This window comes from Mytilus californianus, unplaced genomic scaffold, assembly GCF_021869535.1.
Source record: "Mytilus californianus isolate M0D057914Y unplaced genomic scaffold, xbMytCali1.0.p SCAF_4, whole genome shotgun sequence".
Lineage (NCBI taxonomy): Eukaryota > Metazoa > Mollusca > Bivalvia > Mytilida > Mytilidae > Mytilus > Mytilus californianus.
In genome coordinates, this window is record NW_026262690.1 from 37,045,554 (window position 1) to 37,065,806 (window position 20,253).

At 32.1% G+C, this 20,253-nt stretch overlaps 1 protein-coding gene and 1 long non-coding RNA gene across 11 annotated transcripts in view; one reads left to right on the plus strand and one right to left on the minus strand.

Moving 5' to 3' along the window:
- LOC127698258 (DISP complex protein LRCH3-like) overlaps positions 1-20,253 on the minus strand; it is an 81,098-nt gene that overhangs the window by 45,911 nt on the left and 14,934 nt on the right. For all 10 annotated transcript variants that reach the window (XM_052201625.1, XM_052201632.1, XM_052201631.1 and 7 more), the window contains exons 2-3: positions 17,978-18,122; positions 3,372-3,501 (exon numbers count right to left, since the gene is read on the minus strand). In XM_052201625.1, coding sequence (XP_052057585.1) covers positions 3,372-3,501; positions 17,978-18,122 — 275 coding nt within the window. The remainder of the gene's footprint in view (positions 1-3,371; positions 3,502-17,977; positions 18,123-20,253) is intronic.
- The window catches only part of LOC127698319 (uncharacterized), a 54,496-nt gene that overhangs the window by 4,571 nt on the left and 29,672 nt on the right, over positions 1-20,253 (plus strand). The window lies entirely within an intron of this gene.

Here is a 20,253-nt window from a genome sequence, read left to right on the forward strand (position 1 = left end):
AATTATGACCCCCAATTTTTTTCTTTGGAAAATTGAGTTTCTTTATACATAATTTAAAAGCAGTGTAAGGGAGGTAATCAAAATGTTGTGTTTGGATTACCTCCCTTAACCAGCTTTTTAATTGTCTTGATTGTCCATTAACCAGGAAACCCTTGTTTTTCCCATTTTTCGCCCCTAATTCCTAAACGGGTTGAGCCATAACCCCCCCAAAGTCAATCCTAACCATCCCTTTGAGGTATGGAAACTTGTGGTATAATTTCAGAGAGATCCATACACCGTTCCACAAGTTATTGCCTGGAAACTAGAAAAATGCTTATTTGGGCCCCTTTTTGGCCCCTAATTCCTAAACTGTTAGGACCATAACCCCCAAAATCACTCCCAACCTTCCTTTTGTGGTTATAAACCTTGTGTTTAAATTTCATAGATTTCTATTTAATTATACTAAAGTCATTGTCCGGAAACCAACTGTCTTCGGACTACGATGACGACGTGATACCAATATACGACCGCAAATGGTATAAAAACACACTCTTTTGTCAATATTGACAATACTTAATTCAAATACAGATTGTACATTTAGTTTACTTATACAAAGAGGAATGTCAATGAAACATCGAATTTTAAGCTATCTTTGTTCCATTACCTTAAATTTTGATAAACACTGATTACTGTTTATAGCATTATATAGCACATAAGAATGAAAATTCAAATATGCTAGAAGAAAAATAATAAATACTTTTCATCAGTTCAAACTGCAGCCTTTCATCTTTTGAATTTAGAAAAGACACTAGTAATAATGACCTTGACCTTTGACCCCAAAATCTATAGAATGTTTCTCCATCAATATATCTTACATCTACATACGTTTTATTCAAATCAAGCAAGGAAACCTCATGTTGCTATGGAAACATTTTGTTTCACACACATTGACTAAAGAATGGACAAAATAATTTTTATATGCAACAAAAATTATTTTCAGGAGCATAAGAATGGGAAAAATATTGAAAGTTGTCAATAATGGAAGGTATACAACCTCAATGGGTTTGTAAACTTTCTGAGAAGTTAATCTGGGTTAAAACTATAATTGTTACTATCTCTTAAAAATTTGGCTCAATAAATAAGTTCCCAAGACTGGACAAATTTCTCAAACAATTCCATAATAGCAGGTGCACAACTTCAAAAGGTGTGCAATCTTTCTGTGAAGTTTCAGGCATCATTGTTGAAAACTGTATGATGAGTTGATTACACAAGTACTTGGTACCCACTTGACCAGACCTACATAACATCCTCATACTTTAAGCCAATAATAAGCTTATTCATTTCTATCATCAAAATCAGTCTCTGTTAATTGTTTACTCCTACAACTTGCAGAAATTTTTGTTAAATTCTGTTGGCTTGAAAGGCATATAACTAGTAAAGAATTAATTTGATTTTTTGATTTTTTGTGTTTTTAACGCCACTTTTAAGCACCGCTTTTGGGCTATTTCGTGGCGGCCAGTTTTTATTGGTGGAGGAAGCCAGAGTGCCTGGAGAAAACCACTGACCTTGGATAAGAAAACTGACAATCCTAGTCAATTAAGATTGTAGTCGAGTGCACCTGCACGAGCGACGTTCGAACTCACAACCTCAGTGTTGACTGGCTAGTGATTACAGTAGTAACTACTTAGACCACTCGGCCACCGAGGCCCCACTAAAGAATTGAAGAATTTCAATAGTCCTGCAAAACTTTGGTTTCTACACGCCGGTATATTCAGTCTATTAAAATCTATTAAAAATAATAGCAGTTGTTGTAATTTACTTAATCATAATAATGTTAATATGCCTTACACTAAGTTATACTTCAGATTTATTAGTTAATTACTGGTACCTACATCATTTTCAATGTTCAGATGAATACATAAATGTTCTCAAAAACATTTACCACTTTTCAAATTAAATCTTTTCAGTGAACTTCCCAGATTTTAAATTCTTTACAAATAAATGGGGAATGTGTCTATGGGACAAAGATAATTCCCCCGCTTGCATATCATATAAAGTTATAAAGGGACATAACTGAAGAACGGTAAAAGTGAAGCTACCCAAATTTGTACTTGATCTGAGTTTTGTGGTAGTAAGTATTTTGTACAAGTTTCATAACATTTGGTTGAGGCAAACTTAAGTCAGGGAACGGAAAAGAAAAATTCAGCAATTTTTACATTTGTAAAGGGGCATAACTCTATAACGAAAAAGTGACACCACCAAAATTCAAACTTGATCTGTATTTCGTGGTAATAAGCATTGTTTATAAGTTTCATAACATTTGGTTCTGGGTAACTTAAGTTATAGAACAGAAATGAAATATTAAGCAATTTTTCCTTTTGTAAAGGGGCATAACTTTAGAATGGTTCAAGTGACGCCACCAAAATTCAAACATGATCCGTGTTTTGTGGTAATAAGCATTGTGTATAAGTTTCATAACATTTGGTTGAGGCAAACTAAAGTTAGAGAATGGAAACCAGTTTTGGGACGTACAGACAGACAAGGGTAAAACTTATGTCCCCTCCGCCACAGAGGGGGCATAATAAAAGGAGATTGGTATGGAGTATACTTTAATGAAACAGCAAGTTTACAATACAGCTGTGAATCCACCAAGAAACCATTTCAGCTGACTTACAGAATCAAACAAATTCCGGGTATCACCGAGTGCTTTACAAGTGGAGGCAACAGATTCTAAATGTGCGCTCTGCAATGCTGATAACATGCTCTTGGTTGGATTTTCTGTATGCGGGTTTCAATACCAGAAACATTAACAGCCATCAAGCTAGCACCATTTCTTAATAAACTAGGAATTAAAGATATGCTACATGTAAAGAGCACCAAGGTACTTTTATTGTTTTTTGCCCTGATATTTCTTGGAAGGTCTTCAAATTCTTACATGATCCTTACATGGTTTTGAACTTTTTCCCATTGTGAAAGTGACAACCGGTGAAGTACTAACGCAAACATTTACGTTTATCTGAATGGTCAAGTGATTTGATTGGGGAAGACATGTGAGTTGAATCATCATCTATTCTACTGATTTTGCTTGGGGTAGGATAATATCACTTTGTCAGCTTCAAGGGAAATGCTTCCATTAGTCTTGAACTCGCAAAGTGTATGAATCAAAAACGGCAACAAGACAATGTGTATGTATATTAGCGTTTAGTAGCGAGTCTGCTGCATTTTGTGAAAATTGTTTAAAAAAATATTATAAAGAAAAGCTTTTTTATTTTATTTTTTTAATATTTTTTTACCGAGGCAACTGCCTTGGTTGCCTTAACGTAAGCTACGCCAATGATATTACAACTTCAATTAGATTTCTTTCAAATTTTCATTACAATATTAGTACTTACTATTTCCATTAATTTGTCTAAAACACCCATTTCTTCAGGTAATGATATCAATTTATTATGACTAGCTATCAACACTTCTAAAGACACAAGCTCGCAAATAAATGGAGGTATAACAACTAACTGGTTTCGACTGAAAAAGAAATATATAGTAAATAAGTGACACCAAAAGAAGACTGCAAAAAAAAAAAAAAAATGATGTCAATTATATTTTTTTTGTTACTATAAGGCAATTGAGTAGGAGTAAGTACAAGTACTGCAAAAGAGATTTTGTTTTTTTCAAAATATTTTAAGCAAGTAAGTTGAAAGTTTTTAATCTACTGAAAGTCATAAACAAATAAAATATCTGGACATTCAGTTCTGAAATATGAAGTGGGAAAGCAGATCTTGCACATCTGCCTTGACAACACTTGTAATTCTAGATATTCATAATAATTATAAGGAATACAATATGACTCAAACTGGTAGACTTATACATTGGATGTCTCAATTCGCAAAATTCATTATATAAACATTTAACATGTAAATGACATTGAAAAAAAATACAGTTTATTTTTTTACGCCAAATGTGATGCTATCCAAAATTTCTGGGGAGAACACTGAGGTATCAACAAAAATTCTGTTCAAAATGAAATACTAGGTTTAGTTTGTATGTTATTGGGTCTGAATGGTTTACATGTAACAGTAATGGAGACAATCTGTCACCACACTTACAGTACCTTCTTCATAGTATATCAGATACCAAAGATATCAGTATTATGGTCATTGGTTTAGATAGTCAGGGAATAGATCCATAACATCCTGTTTTTGATGTAGTACCTGTGGCTCCACAGAGGCAGTCACAGAAAATGGAGTTACCTACTATTTCAGTAACTAAACAGTTCAAAAGTGACTAAATATTCTTCAGTTAAAAAAAATCTATTTGAAAACTTGTCTTTACCATACACCATTGAAATCCCAAGTTAATTTTGAAAGAAGTAGAAGACCAATTAAGTATATAGTTGATGAGCACAAAATTCATTTATTCTTAACAATGTATTATTCCACATATGACAGTAACAAATTCCCAAAGGCAGAATCTGTATTCTAAATTTAAATGTAGCATGGGACTGAGGCAAAGAAATCAATGGTAACTACATCTATCAATTTCATTTTGATATCTCAAAAGATTATGGTTTATAAGTTAAACTGTTATCACAGAGATATATCTCGCCCTTTTGTAATTTTGATTATGCAAATGTTGAAATTAAAATAGCAATACTTTAACATGTTTCATAAGTTATGCAAATATTCAAAGTCAATGAACCATGACTGAGGTACATGGCTAAACAATCTCCATGTAAATGAGATGTGCCAAAGCTAATACAACTGTATACCAAATTTATACCATTGACTTATTATAAGTCGTTCCCTTTAAACAAACCTAAACACAAACATTAACATGTAAACTATGTAAAAGTTTCAAAGTCAATGAACCATGAAGAGGGGTGGGGCTAAATAATCTCCATGGAAACGATACTTGCAAATGCCAATAAATTATCATACCAAATATCGTTTACTCAACATTAGCAGTTCATCTTAAACTGATCTAATCACAAACCAATACATGTAAACTGAGCAAAAGTTTCTAAGTCGATAGACCATGACTGAGGGGGCGGGCCAAATATTGTCCATGGTAATGAGATGTGCTAATGCTTATACAACTGAATACCAAATAATATTTGCCTACCCTAAATGGTTCCCCTTGAACTGACCTAATCGCAAACTAATACATGTTAACTTAGCAAAATTTTCATAGTCAATAGACCATGACTAAGGGGGGCCGAGCCAAATAATCTCCATGGAAATGAGATATGACAATGCTTATACAACTGCATACCAAATATCATTGACCTACCACTAGTGGTTCCCCATAAACTGACCTAATCACAAACTAATACATGTAAAATAAGCAAAAGTTACAAAGTCAATAGACCATGACTGAGGGGGCAGGGCCAAATAATCTCCATGGAAATGAGATGTGCCATTGCTAATACAACTGCATACCAAATATGATTGACCTACCACTTGTGGTTCACCATAAACTAGACCTAATCACAAACTAATACATTGTTGACGAAGCTGCCGCTGCCAGAAACAGCATACCTATGTCTCGCTTTTTGACTCCATCAAGGCGAGACAAAAATTAAAAAATCATATACAAATAGATAAGATTAACTTTGCTGAAAGGCTAATTTTTGCACCAGCAGTTATAATTATCAATAAACTTCTTTAAGATAAAAATGACTCAAAAGATAAAGGAAAATTATTTAGCAAGATCAGATAACTAGTTGATTGATTATCAATTGCTTAACTTCCAACAGCAAATGTTTCATGATTATTTGATTGAAAAATTCCAAATATATTTTTTATATTTTATCAAAAAAATATCCTGAATGACCCTTTCCTTTTTGTAGGATAGCTACTCAGAATGTGCCTAAATGACTATTAAACAAAATGGAAAAAAACAAGGTGGATAAAAGCTTTATTTCCCCTTCCCCCCTGGTATATCAAAATTTGACCAGATCAGTGAATCAGACCAATGACCCCTCTTACTACGACTAGAAGGCTTCCAAGCGTAATAAAAAAACTGTCAAAAAGTATACAAATCCTTAGACCACCATTCTTAATAATTTGTAAAAACATTAGGAAAACCACAATGAGTAAGTCACATGTTTACAGAAGTGGGAAAATACCACAGCCCCTCCTTTGTTGATGGGTCTATAATATAAAACTGAGGAGATGTGGTATGATTACCAATGAGACAACTATCCACCAAAGATCAAATGAAGTGGATGTAAACAATTATAGGCAACTGTACATGCTTCAATAATGAAAAAACCCATACCTTATAGTCAGTATTATGTTAAACAATTCAAATGAGAAAACCATGGCCTAATTTGTAACAAAACAATTTACGAAAAACAAATTAACATAGTTCTAGAGACAGGATGGTGACAATGATAACACTGTTAACCTTAATCAAACATTTTGATACCAGAAATATTATAACTTTTGAAAATATACTTGCTGAGAAAAGACCAAGGTAAATCTGACGTGTATATTAAATTTACTTTGAAGTGTTACCATTTCTTATAATGTCTCTCCAATAAATATTGATGGAATGCACTAAATCAGGAACAATATTTACATGTGACATGTAGGCATATATATACACAGGTTTAATTAACACCTTTGGACTGACATGAAAACATCTTTCACACTTAGAATGTAACACAGAAAAACAATCAACTATATACTATTGACTTCTCCATTAGCACTTTATCAACCATCACCTTCACCGATTAACCTTGTGTATCAACAACAGCTTCAGGTCAAAATATATAGTATATACAATGCATTATGTAAAATTCTTAATAAGAATTGTATTTAACCATCAGGTACAAGTAATCCTTGTCTTTATATATCATCATTATTCTAAGGCTGAATTGAACTATCATGTACAGGTAATACTTGTCTTTATATATCATCATCATTCCAGGCAGAATGTCAACATCATGTTCTATTACAATGATTACAAGACTACAATTAATTTTCAGAAAAAAAATCTCTAAAATCTTACTGGGGCTTTCAATGAGCAGACCAAAGTTTAACCCTGCCACATTTTTGCACCTGTCCCAAGTCAGGAAACTCTAGTCTTTGTTAAACTTAGTGTGTTTTTTTTAAATTTTGGTTCACCTGTATGTTTTGGAGTTAAGTTTTGCTGAACTAGTATACATTATTGTTTTGGGGTCAGTGGAAGCCTGCCTTCGGGTGCAGGATTTTCTCACTGCGTTGAAGACAGACTTATGCTCTTTGGTCAGGTTGTTGTCTCTTTGACATATTCCTCGTTTTTCGTTCTCTATTCTAAATTTACAATGAATATGGTACTTTTCCTGTACTGATTTTTATTCTATGTATCTAAATTTTAAATTTAAATTCTGAAAAAAAATTTGTTCAACCTTGTAAAATGTTCACAGTTCAGGTCCTCTATCATATGTAAATGTGTTTTTTTGTTCTATTGGAGAATCTGGTGATGATGGCAGATTTTTTATTGTTCTGGCTAAAGTTAGTCACTAATTTTGAAGACTCAGGGCAAAGCTTGAAGCTGATGCAGAGCCTTCAAAAAGACATTATGAAGTTGTATAATTTGTGTCCAATCCATTCATTATTTTGAAGAATAAAAATATATGTTTAAACTTAACAAGAGAATTTTTTTTTCATACTTCAGTCTTCCACTTAAAAACATTAAAAGTTTCAGGTAAGTCAGACAAGACAAGTCGAGTCAAAAATAAATAAAAATTAATTGACCTTGTTTCAAATTTTTTGGCAGAAAATACAACTCTGCTGTGAAAGATTTGCATCCAGAAATATGCACCCTCTAGCATTTACACATTTAAAATGAATGGAGAATGTGTCCCCATGGACACAGATGATGCCCCCGCTTGCATACAACATTATAAAGGGACATAACTCAAGAACAATAAGAGTGACGCTACCCAAATTCGTACTTGATCTTAGTTTTGTGGTAATAAGTATTGTGTATAGGTTTCATGTTTGGTTGGGGCAAACTTAAGCTACAGAACGGAAACAAAAAATTTTGCAATTTTTCGATTTATAAAGGGGCATAACTCAATAATGGTTAAAGTGACACTACCCAAATTCAACTTGATCTGTGTTTTATCAGTGGAAGACAAAATAAAACATTGCATTGTATAAAGCATTACCTACAATCATGGACAAAGGAAGATAACTCCAATTTTAAATATTACTTGAACAATGACATCATTCATATTTTGAGAAAAAAAAAAAATGAAAAATTTAGCAATTTTTCCATTTGTAAAAGGGCATAACTATAGAACAGTTAAAGTGATGCCACCAAAATTCAAACTTGATCTGTGTTTTGTGGTAATAAGCATTGTGTATAAGTTTGATAACATTTGGTTGAGGCAAACTCAAGTTAGAGAACGGAAACCAATTTTGGGACGTACAGACGTACGTACTGACAGACGGACAAGGGTAAAACTTAATGCCCCCTCTGCTTCGGCGTTTTATCAATCATTAGACGTGATGGCCATCATGTAGTGATATTGACATCTGACCGCAAACTGAATACTTCCATAAAGTATAATTTCTCCCCAGTTTCCTGTATTGTTCTAAAGAAAACACAACTTAAAATGTCTTTTCATATTCCCAAATCTTAAATTGGCTGTTTTTCCATATCTCTAAGATGACCTTGACCTGACAATGACTAACAGATACCCAGTGATGATACACTACCCCCTATATCTTTTATCAATGACTAACAGATACCCAGTGATGTTACACTACCCCCTATATCTTATATCAATGACTAACAGATACCCAGTGATGTTACACTACCCCCTATATCTTATATTAATGAAAAACAGATACCCAGTGATGTTACACTACCCCCTATATCTTATATCAATGACTAACAGATACCCAGTGATGTTACACTACCCCCTATATCTTATATAAATGACAAACAGATACCCAGTGATGTTACACTACCCCCTATATCTTAAATTAATGACAAACAGATACCCAGTGATGTTACACTACCCCCTATATCTTATATCAATGACTAACAGATACCCAGTGATGTTACACTACCCCCTATATCTTATATTAATGACAAACAGATACCCAGTGATGTTACACTACCACTATATCTTATATTAATGACAAACAGATACCAAGTGATGTTACACTACCCCTATATCTTATATTAATGTCTTACAGATATCCAGTGATGTTACACTACCCCCTATATCTTATATTAATGACTAACAGATACCCAGTGATGTAGCAAAGTTGTGGACAAATTGTGATGCAAGATTGGAAGTTTATGTTGCTTGCAAGAGTGTAATAAACAGGTAGACAGGTGGCACCATTACTATAAACCTTCCACAAAATTGTATGAAAGAATAAATAATGCTTGGATGCAGAGTTTATGTTCTGTTATACGGATAATTATCAATGTGAGCTTGACCTATGATCTTTAATTAGCAATGTTTTATAATACATACAATTATGTCCAAGATGGATGCAAGACTGTACCTATTTTAACTTTGTCAAACTGGAGGCTCTAAGGAGCCTGTGTTGCTCACCTTGGTCTATATGCATATTCAACAAAGGACACCCTCCAACATTGTACACGAGAACAGAATTAATAACAAAAATATCTGGTTTTTTTTATCTATATATTGCTGATCGTTTAGTCTGTTTATTTTCTCTCTATCTTATTTAGATTTTGCTCAAAACACAAAAGAGGGTAAACAAAAATTCCTAATTTAAGGGTATTCACTCCTATAAAGAGTGACAGTCTACTAACTATATTAGCAAAATTTGACTTGTTAGTAGATTTTGTCTTGCTTATCATTTTTGATTATTTAAGTTTCTATCTATCTATTATAGTTTTTATCATATAAGGCAAAACGCAAAAAATAAATGGGGAATGTGTCCATGGGACACAGATGATGCTCCCGCTTGCATGTCATATAAAGTTATAAAGGAACATTACTGAAGAACGGTAAAAGTAACGCCACCAAAATTCAAACTTGATCTGTGTTTTGTGGTAATAAGCATTTTGTATAAGTTTCAGAACATTTGGTTGAAGCAAACTAAAGTTAGAGAACAGAAACCAACTTTGGGACTGCGGAAGGACAGACAGACAAGGGTAAAACTTAATGCCCCCTCCGCTACGGCGGGGCATAAAAATGGTAAAATTTGTCATTTAAGGGCAATAACTCCTATAGGAAATTGTCTGACAGTTTAGACGTATATGGACAATTGGTAGAGCTCAACTTTGTGAACATTTTCACCCTTGTCAGATTTTCTCTATTTCTAACGGTTTTGAGAATAATAGACAAAACTTGCATTTCACCCCTATGTTCTATTTCTAGCCAAGTTGGCCATCTTGTTTGGCAGGCAGGGTCATCAGACACATTTTTTAAACTAGATACACCAATGATGATTGTGGTTAAATTTGGCCCAGTAGTTTCAGAGGAGAAGATTTTTGTAAAAGCAAAAAGACAACGACGAACGCCAAGTGATGAGAAAAGCTCACTTGGCACTTTGGGCCAGGTGAACTAAAAAGGAAATAGGCAAGAGTTTAACTATTTTCTTTTTTAAATGATTATATGTCAACAAATATTTATTAGTATTGATTATGTTATTTACTAAGAGAAATTGATTTGAGAAATATGCGTTTTATATCAACTATTAAGGAATTCAGACAAAGCAATATAATCATCATTGATATTATGGCTGCTTTTGTTGATGTTCTAGATCTGAGATGAATTTGTCTACTTTATTCAATAAAGTTTAAAGGTCCTTTCCTATTTTTTTGTTGTCAATATATCTCATCCCATAAAACATACATGTGCATGCATTGGAATAAACATGTTCTTAATATTAACTTTATATGTTGCTTCTTTTAATAATTTCGAAAGAAATATGATTAAATTTACCCCTTCACTTGTGACGCGTTATCTATATCTTATTTTCTAGACTGAAATGTCTTGATAAAATATAATGATACCAAGATATATCAGTATAGTAAATAAAACACCTGTGTTGAACCAACAAAGGATGTCCTGTTTTACTTCCTATGATTGTTTTAAAAACATACTTGGCATATTTCATGTTGGTAATCACTAGTTGATCAAATATGTGTGTAGAGAAGGTAGAAAACTATCCTTGCTGACACAGTTTTCATTTTATTTCCTTGAAGTGGAAAAAGTAATGGCTTTATGATCTGTTGAAATTATATTTTTCACACAATGTGTATACACTAAAGATATTCAAATATGGAAATGGAAAATGTTTAAACATATTCATGTGACATATTGAAAAACTTCCAAAATATAAATACAATATTGGTAGGATAAACAGTATTAGGTTGAAGAATTGAAAAGATGGGAGAAAATCATTGAATGGCAACTATCATCAAGTACATATTATGAATATGAACCCTGCATTGTACTAGACTGATACACTGTTCCATCATTTTAACCTGCTGCACTCATTCAGAAGGTAACACACTGCAGGAAGACACATCATTCTGCCTGGACTCATAAATCTGATTCCAAGCAGACAATTTTTTTCTTCATATCCAATGCAAATGGATTGGCAGCAAGTAACAATTCTCCAGTTACTTATTGGTTTGACTCTACTAGAACCTCTACCATTAGAGTGGAGCAAGGAACTATGAAACCACTGAGGTTGTTAATTCAAGAATATTGCTGAATGTTATCCAGAGCAAAATAAGTAATAAGAGATATTATTCATCAATGCAGTATCTTATTAACTAATACTGTGTTGGTGCTTACATGAACTTACAATGACATTGTGATTTTAAAAGATACTGCTAATGATAATAAATTAATGCACATATCATTATTTTACAGTTAAAAGGTAAAATTTCAACTGTATGCAAGGAAAGTTACCACTTTTCAAACATATTAAACCCCTAGGGATAACAGTCACACCCTACCCTATTCACACACTTTCAGTTTAAATACTGCAAAATGTAGAATGTCAGAATAAATATGTATTTTTAATCACATTCTGTGCAATTTCATATGTTAATAAAATGCTTCGCTGAGCGCAGCCTGATACGACCGAAGAGGTCGAAACCCTGAACAGTTGGGGCAAATTTGGACACAATATTCAAGCTTGATACTGTCTGAATTTGGATTGTGATCAAATTTTTGACATAATATAGGTTTCTGACACAAAATAAATGTGGTCAAAGATCTTATAAATCCATTGCGCAATACTGTCAACTGAAGATTTCTTCTTGAAACTTTCCAAAAATTTGAAATTTTAAAAACTTTGAAAAAAATATATGAATCCCTTAAAAAAATTGGGAAAAAAATCCCCCCCCCCCCCCCAACTTTTTGAAACCCCCCTTAACAAAGTTCTTATCCTCTGGAATCAGTCCTCCATCTGATATGACGTTAAATGTTCTTATACAACTTAATATTGAGGAATGGTAATTCTTCCTTGAGGTTTCAGAAATGTTATGTTTTCTTCAATGGGGTGTGGCCAAACAAAGGCAAAAGAAGTAGAATTTCTTGCATGAAATTTCCCACCTTTAATTTTTCCAAATCATTCATTACAATAACAAAGTTGGCCTCCTTTGAAGATGTCTTTATGGAGTGGAATTGTTAGGTAAATCAAACTCACCCAAAGAGTTGATGAAAGAATGCAGAATGGATTTGGTAAGGAAATACTGTGACTACTTATTTTGATAGCATGTTTACATTCACAATTTCAACAGTTGGAATTACTATGTGAAATAACAACATACTGCCATATATAGTTGCCTCCATTTCATTCAACCTTGTAGATAATATCATTTCAAAGAGTGCCTTTTTCGTTTGAAATAAATATAAAATAACGAGAGTTTTTGATAAAGAAAAATACCAAGTTCCAAAATCAAAATTTATACAAGTACTGTTCCAATAAGAACTGGTTCAAGTTATCATCTGAAAATCGCTATAAATTTAGACCATTTTAGTAATAATGACTGTGAGTTGTTTAAAAAGACACCAACTTAAAATTTATATGAAATTTTCCTCTTATGAATTTAAACATACATTCAAATCTAATTGGGTCGAAAAATCTTCCCCTTCTTCATTATATGTGTGAGTTGTAATAAGCCACATAAGATTTTTAACTAAATAAATGAAAACAAAAACTTTATCCATTGAGTGTGGTAGCTATGAAAATTTGTGTGCACTGTAACTTTCCAAATGTAGCACTCATTTTGCTGAAATGCTATTAGCTTAATTCCTCACATTGCAAAATTAGTTTCTGTAATATGCCAATACATTTGACTAATGAAGTTGGATTCATATGTTATATTTAGCTGACTCATCATTTCCAATTGTCTGGTTATGGAAACTTGATGACTGTTCACTTGTTATTTTCATCTTAACATCATACTGAACACATAAAAGGAAAATGCCAAGGAACATCTATTTTAAATACATGTACTAATAACAATGATTACTTCAGATAACCATACATCTCATTGACAATCGTAACACATCGCCTTATCTATCTAATGAAGCATTATATTAGTTGAAATCTATTTCAAACAATTCTAAGGTACTTAACTTCAAGGAGTATATTTTTTTATATGTATAATTATGTAATAATATGGCTTTTTGCAAATCTATAAATTTAAAGTCTAGATAAACATGCAACTGTTATATCATTACCATAGCTTTCAGTAATAACAATGTATCATCTGACTTCATGTGTTTTACCCTTTGTATTCCCCTTTAATTAAACTGATTCTGGACAAAAGTTCAACCCATCTTTTCTGTACTGTAGATGTAGTTTTTACTATTGATTTATACGAAAAATTAGCTGTCTGACTCATATCATCATTCAGATCATTTCTTGAGATGCATATATTGAATTATCATGATTTCTGATATTTTACACTCTTAGTAGTCTAACAAATATTTGAGAGACCATTAATGGACTCTTGAGTTTGTATGATAAAACAAGTAATGAAGGATGTTTCTGAAAATGAGGGAAATGTGATAACAATCCTTTTATACTATTAAGGCTGACATCAGGCGATCCTAGGAATATGAGGACCTAATTATTTTGACACAAAATTGACTTTAAATTTGTTTTCCCTATTCTTTTTAAGGGGGATGGGGCATCAGGCGTGTCCCTTCTAAGTATATGCCTGATCAGTATCATTTCTAAAAGACTGATAGAAAAATTGCAAGTACTACAAATATTTAATAAGCTTATTCTATTTGGTGTTACTCAATTGATACCAAATAATGTAGCATGCACACAACAGCATATTTTTGGTCTTAACCATATTTTTTGTTAAATAAATCCACAACATATTAGATGTTGGGTAAATATGGATAACCGAAAAAGAGAACTCAAAAGATAATAGACTAGACAGATTGTGATTTAATTGAACAAAGACTACCTAGGATCTGTACCAACACCATATTCCTAAATAGACAAAAGCATTGAAACAATGACAATTGATGAATAATTAAGAGGTTCTTTATTTGGGATAGGTACAGTATTATTTCTTAAGGTTACACCACTGCTGTGAGTACACAAATCATCCTGTTTTTTTATCCAGTGGAAGGTAGAGAAAATAATGCACTAGATAATTAAAAAAAAAGGCCCTGATACAGCAATTAACTCAATGATATCAAGACCACACACAAATTTACTTGGATAATCATGATCATTGAATAGAAGGTACTAATGTAATGATAACGCTTCTATGAAAATGTAGATTATGCAGAAGTGTAGAGATAATACATTGTAACTGTCAAAGTAAACAAAATGACCATTAAAAGAATTGCTCATACTAAAGACATATATAGGTAAACCATTTTTAAAAATTATTTATACTGAGTAAGAAAAGTTTAGCAACAAATATTATAGATTTAATATTTTAAAACTAAACCATACTTCTAAAAATATTAACACATAAATTATTGTAACAAAGAAAATCAAGTTAAAACCATAATGGTCACTTTTTACATGACAAAACAATTTATTAAAAAATTATTTCTGCAACTTTGGAAATTTATAACTGTAAGTTTTTAAATTAAAATATATGTTGCTTAACTTTTTTTACTCAGTATGTATTGATATTTTGAATTGTTTTCTTATTGTTACCAAAGTATGTTGATACTTTTCATCTGGAATTGTACATTTTTTTATTTTTATATCATATTTTCTCATAGATTTTACAGGAGTGGTGTTTCTATTCAGTTCTTCACAAGTGAATAAATATTCAAAGATAAAGACAAGTAGAGTTAACCAATAAGTGGTAAAGTTCACTTCCTAATATGTAACTTAGCATAAATATATCAAGAACAGAAACTGCCAAACCTGTTGTCAACTTATGCGACGTAATGTCTCTGATTTTTTTCCTTGATAGCTTATTTATAATACTTCAACTTCTCTTGAATTTCAAATGACACTTCCTCTCTCTATTTTGTTATATTTAATTGCATATCACTGAAATTACGTGTATGTTACAGTATTAGCTACCACCCCCATCATTTATACATAAAAGTTACAGATAACCAAGGAATAAGTGTGTCACCTGCCATATGCAGTTAGCATAGTCCATGTTTTTGTGTGTAATGCCCCAAAATCACTCTTTATCAAAAATCAAAATAGCAGGTGACCAACTTCATGTCCTGTAGAAGAATATCTGACTAGAATTTGTTCCAATAGACCACTTTTGAGTTCGTTGCATTTCCGTCACAAACTTTGGTTTTAGTGAATATAATTTGTGCGTTTAGGGTCATCATCACTTCCTTCCCATGTTGAGCAAGCGGTTGAAAACATGTGATGCTGTATTGCACTTGTTCAGCAAATTAAATTCTTATAACTGATAATCAGCACTGCTGTCATTAGGGAATCGTGCTTAAGTACCAATGGAACATGCTGTCATCAGGGAATGAATCGTGCTTAAGTACCAATGGAACAAACATTATTTCTAGTTTATCCTGCATAATGACGATCAATGAAGACGCTTGATGAACTTTAATAGGGCAGGGATACAGGCAATCCCCCTACCTGGTAAATGACGTCAAAAGGCATGCATAATTGACAAACTTTTCTGGTGAAGGACATAACTCAAGAGTGGTTTATTCTATTCTGTATTCAAGGAGTTGCAGATAAACAGATCAATGTATATTTAAAAGTTAGCAGAAATGGCTAAAAACATGTTTTGGTATGGTAAACCCCCCAAAAAAGTTTAATAAAAAATCAAAATAGCAACTTCAAGTCCTGTAAATAAAAAATTATGCATGTTCTTATGAATTCTATCAAGCCATCTAAAATGAATTGCAGATTATGAAGAATGACATAGACAATGTGACAACAACAAAATGTAGTATTTTCTATATAAATATTGAACCTTATCAACAAACACAGAGATGTTTTATAAATTGTTCCAAAAGCGATCTTAGTAAACATTTGATATTTGAACTCCTTTAGATTTTGTGCATTTTGTTTGAAGAAAAATCTTCTGTCATATATACAATACAGTTCAGGTACAGGTAAATCATGTCATTTCCACCAATCCAAAATGGGAGAGGACAGTGTTTTAGATGATCCCCTGTGATCACCTAATAGAGTAGACATGCAATCTCACTCCATTCATCATCAGTCTTGCAAATATGATTTCTGGACAAAATTATGTAAAGTTTTGGTTTCAATATTTTTACAAAATCTGAGGTAATATCAAGTGTACAGGATGGGTCTGACTACCATGGTCAGGACGCAATGAAAAAGTTCACATAAGTTGTAGTGTACTTAATAAAAATCTATGTAGTTTTGACTAGAAACATCTAATGTTTAGAATTCTAGAGCCTCAGTAAATGTTTATGAACTGGATAATACTCAGACAAAACAGTCTATAATAGCTGCTATAAATAGAACACATTAACCATGACAGTAATAATATCATCACCATAATTTTATAATTCTGGTCATCAAAAGTCCACTAATTATAAAACAATGGGTAATCTATAGAATCAACACTGAATATAATTAGTTTCTATGGACTGTGGATGTAATTATGCTAATTAAAATTCTTTCTAAATTGCTCAATGTGCTGATGACAATACAGTACTAAAACTATATTCATGACTGTGAGTGTTGACAAAGATATCACTTTGATTATTTATGTATTATCAATATCCTGGCTGAAGCAGAAAAATACAATTACACTACAAAGTACCAAATCATTTCCATTCCTGTGTTGCAGACTGTTTATGACCATATCAAAATAGATGCATTGCTGCATATAATTCTATGTAGGACATGACTGGTGATAGGCCTGAAATATATTTATGTTTGACTTCGGGTCAAAATGTCTGACAAGATATACCTGTTAATTGCCAGGCAAAGAAAACCAAGGACAGGTAATTTTTTCAACTAAGAAAAAACAGAAGGAAATCAAGACAACATCCTCTCATAGAAAAGGAATCAAAATAACAGTACTGTGACCACTAAAGCTTTTATTCCGCTGGCTGATAAATGTCATGTGATGTAAAACAAATGTCCCCCTTTCTATAATGTTCAAAGCATCTCCCTGCATAATGTCAATATACAGTTTTTTGATACATTCTGTATTCTTTTCCTCTGTGTTGCTTAAGAACTTTGTTCACAGTTTTCGTTTATATTCTCTGTGCACTAGAATATGAATAGTGTGCCCATTATCTTTCATCTTACAATCATTATTTTCATTTTAAAAGTATAAACCACAATGAAACATCACGTTTATAGTCCAGAATCCTTAGTATGCCCATGTGCATCTGTTTTTACAGTGTACAGATTTACAAGTACAAAAAGGAATGGATTTTACCATACAACTTCCCTTCATCCCAGGTCAAATTGGAGCTAATCAATTGATATCCTTCTTCCAAAACAAGTTTCCATAAGCCAATTACAATTAGTCCAAGTGAAAAGAAAGGTGTACATATGATAATGTATTTTCTCAATTTCTTACACAATCTCCTTACCTTAAATTAATGAATGTTAAATTTTGTAATCGACCTATGGCTTCTGGTATAGCTTTGATAACATTATGGTAACAATTTAATTCCTCTAACATGGCATGATCACAGACTTCTTTCGGCACCTCTGCAAACCTATTCTTTGACAAATCTACAAACAGAAAAACAATATTTTGAAAATTTGTCATGCATTAGTGTATTTTCATCAAAATTTCAGGTAAACATAAAAGCATATAAATATCCAAAACAGATAAAGGATAATTCTAGAGTGGACAACATGTTCTACTTACGCCACAAGTTAGCCACAGAATACCAGCTAACACCACAAGTAAATGTAGTTAAACCAGATCCAGCAACATTATATAAATGGAGCAAGCTCAGTTATCCTCTGAAAGAGGTCAAGGCAGAGAATCATCTAAGGTAATGATAAGATTTGGAGTATTAGCCTTTTAATGAAGTCTTGTACTTTTAAACTAAACTACTTGGTGCCTTAATAAGTATTTTTATCTAGTTTGAGAAGTTACCACTGCAAATTCATTTTAGAACAAGACCAATACTTGACATGGACAGGCGACGCTGCCTGCAACTGATTGAGGCAACATGTATTACTAGAGCAAAACTGATCATATTCAAATTAAATATTAAAATCATTCACTTCAAAAGGAGCCAAGAAAAGTTTAAATTAAATTTTCCTTGTACAATGAGTGTTGTAAAATTTCAAACTATAGGCAATCAGGAAGTGACTAAACGGCAGATGTAAAAATTGCTAACACCCTTCAACTCAACATTACCAAGCTGCAGACAAAAAATTAAAGCACTCCCTTACATAGAAGCCAAGAAAACTAGTTTTTTTTCAGACAGACAGACAGGTCTAGCAGTTACCAGACCTGGTTCCGCCTTTGACAACACAGGTAAAAGCGTAACATTCACATCTTGAGTCATGTCAAAGTGTCATGATTGGGTGACTTATATAGGACTTATTAATGATGCAGCCATCAGTAATCAAATGTAAAATAACAATGAAATAAAAAACTTAGTTTTAGTATGAACAACAGAGGATGAAAGTTGTTTAGAATTGGATTTCACAAGTAATATTAACCTTACACATCTGATATAAAATATACACAGAAAGATTTTACATCAAACAGAAAGATTTTACATCTGTCTACTGATATAATACTACTAATTGTCATCAAAAGGCTTTAATTTCCACACTTATCCTTCACCCATAACAAGATTACATCATGCCTTTTCTGTCTGTTTTATTGTAATCATTTCTCTGGAATGTTAAATTGTTTGATGCTTCAATAAATCGATAAAATATGTTGATAATTAAAGGTTTCATATAAGATTTTGTTAATTATTCAATAAAATTCCAAATATTTACATGATCAGTTCATACTGCAGAAATCAATAACTACCTCATGTGTTTTAAAAATGTGTTTTACAATATTATTTTTAATTAATTACAAAAATGTAATAGGAAAAATGCTGTCAACTATGTTATTGCAATGCAATCATTTTTGTTTACACCTGTAGTACACAGAATTACTTGTCTAGTGGTATTGGTTTTGGTTGAACAGGACATTAACATGTATATCTACTTTGTAATTTTTGAAGTTTTTATCAAGAATGTTATTTTCTCTCTCTTCTATGAACTACTTTTACTTATATACATTACTGTCTCTAAAAGGTGAATGTTTACTGATGTCGCTACCTGCATCAATTTTCCGTTGAGTTGTGCTGATTTCTTTTTAAAACACCCTGAACATGTTTATTTATACACATTATATATATTGGTCATGACATTGAATTGTGTTTTTTGTCCTTTATTTACACCACAATTTCATGTAATTAGATATCCTAGATTTATCACCTTTTATACCTTAAAATAATGTCAAATTGCAGAAAGACCCTCCTCTTAAATTATTGAAATCTGTAATTTCTTGGTGTAAATTACATACACCAAATCAGCCCAATGTCAATGTGAATGTACATATGAAAATATATGATCAGCAAGGTTTTTTTTAACAATTTAAAGAATAACAAGATTCTATATAAGAAGGAAAGAAGGCTGGTGTACACTTTAATAGATTTGATATCTAAACACTGATGTATATTACATGTACAATAGATTAAATTCCATACCTTAAAAAAATAGGACAAACAACAATTATTTTCAACATTTCATTTTTTAACTATGATAGTAGTGACAATTGAATTAGCCAAAAAAAAAAGCCCTGTACAAGACTGATACCTTCAATCATTACTCTACCCATAAT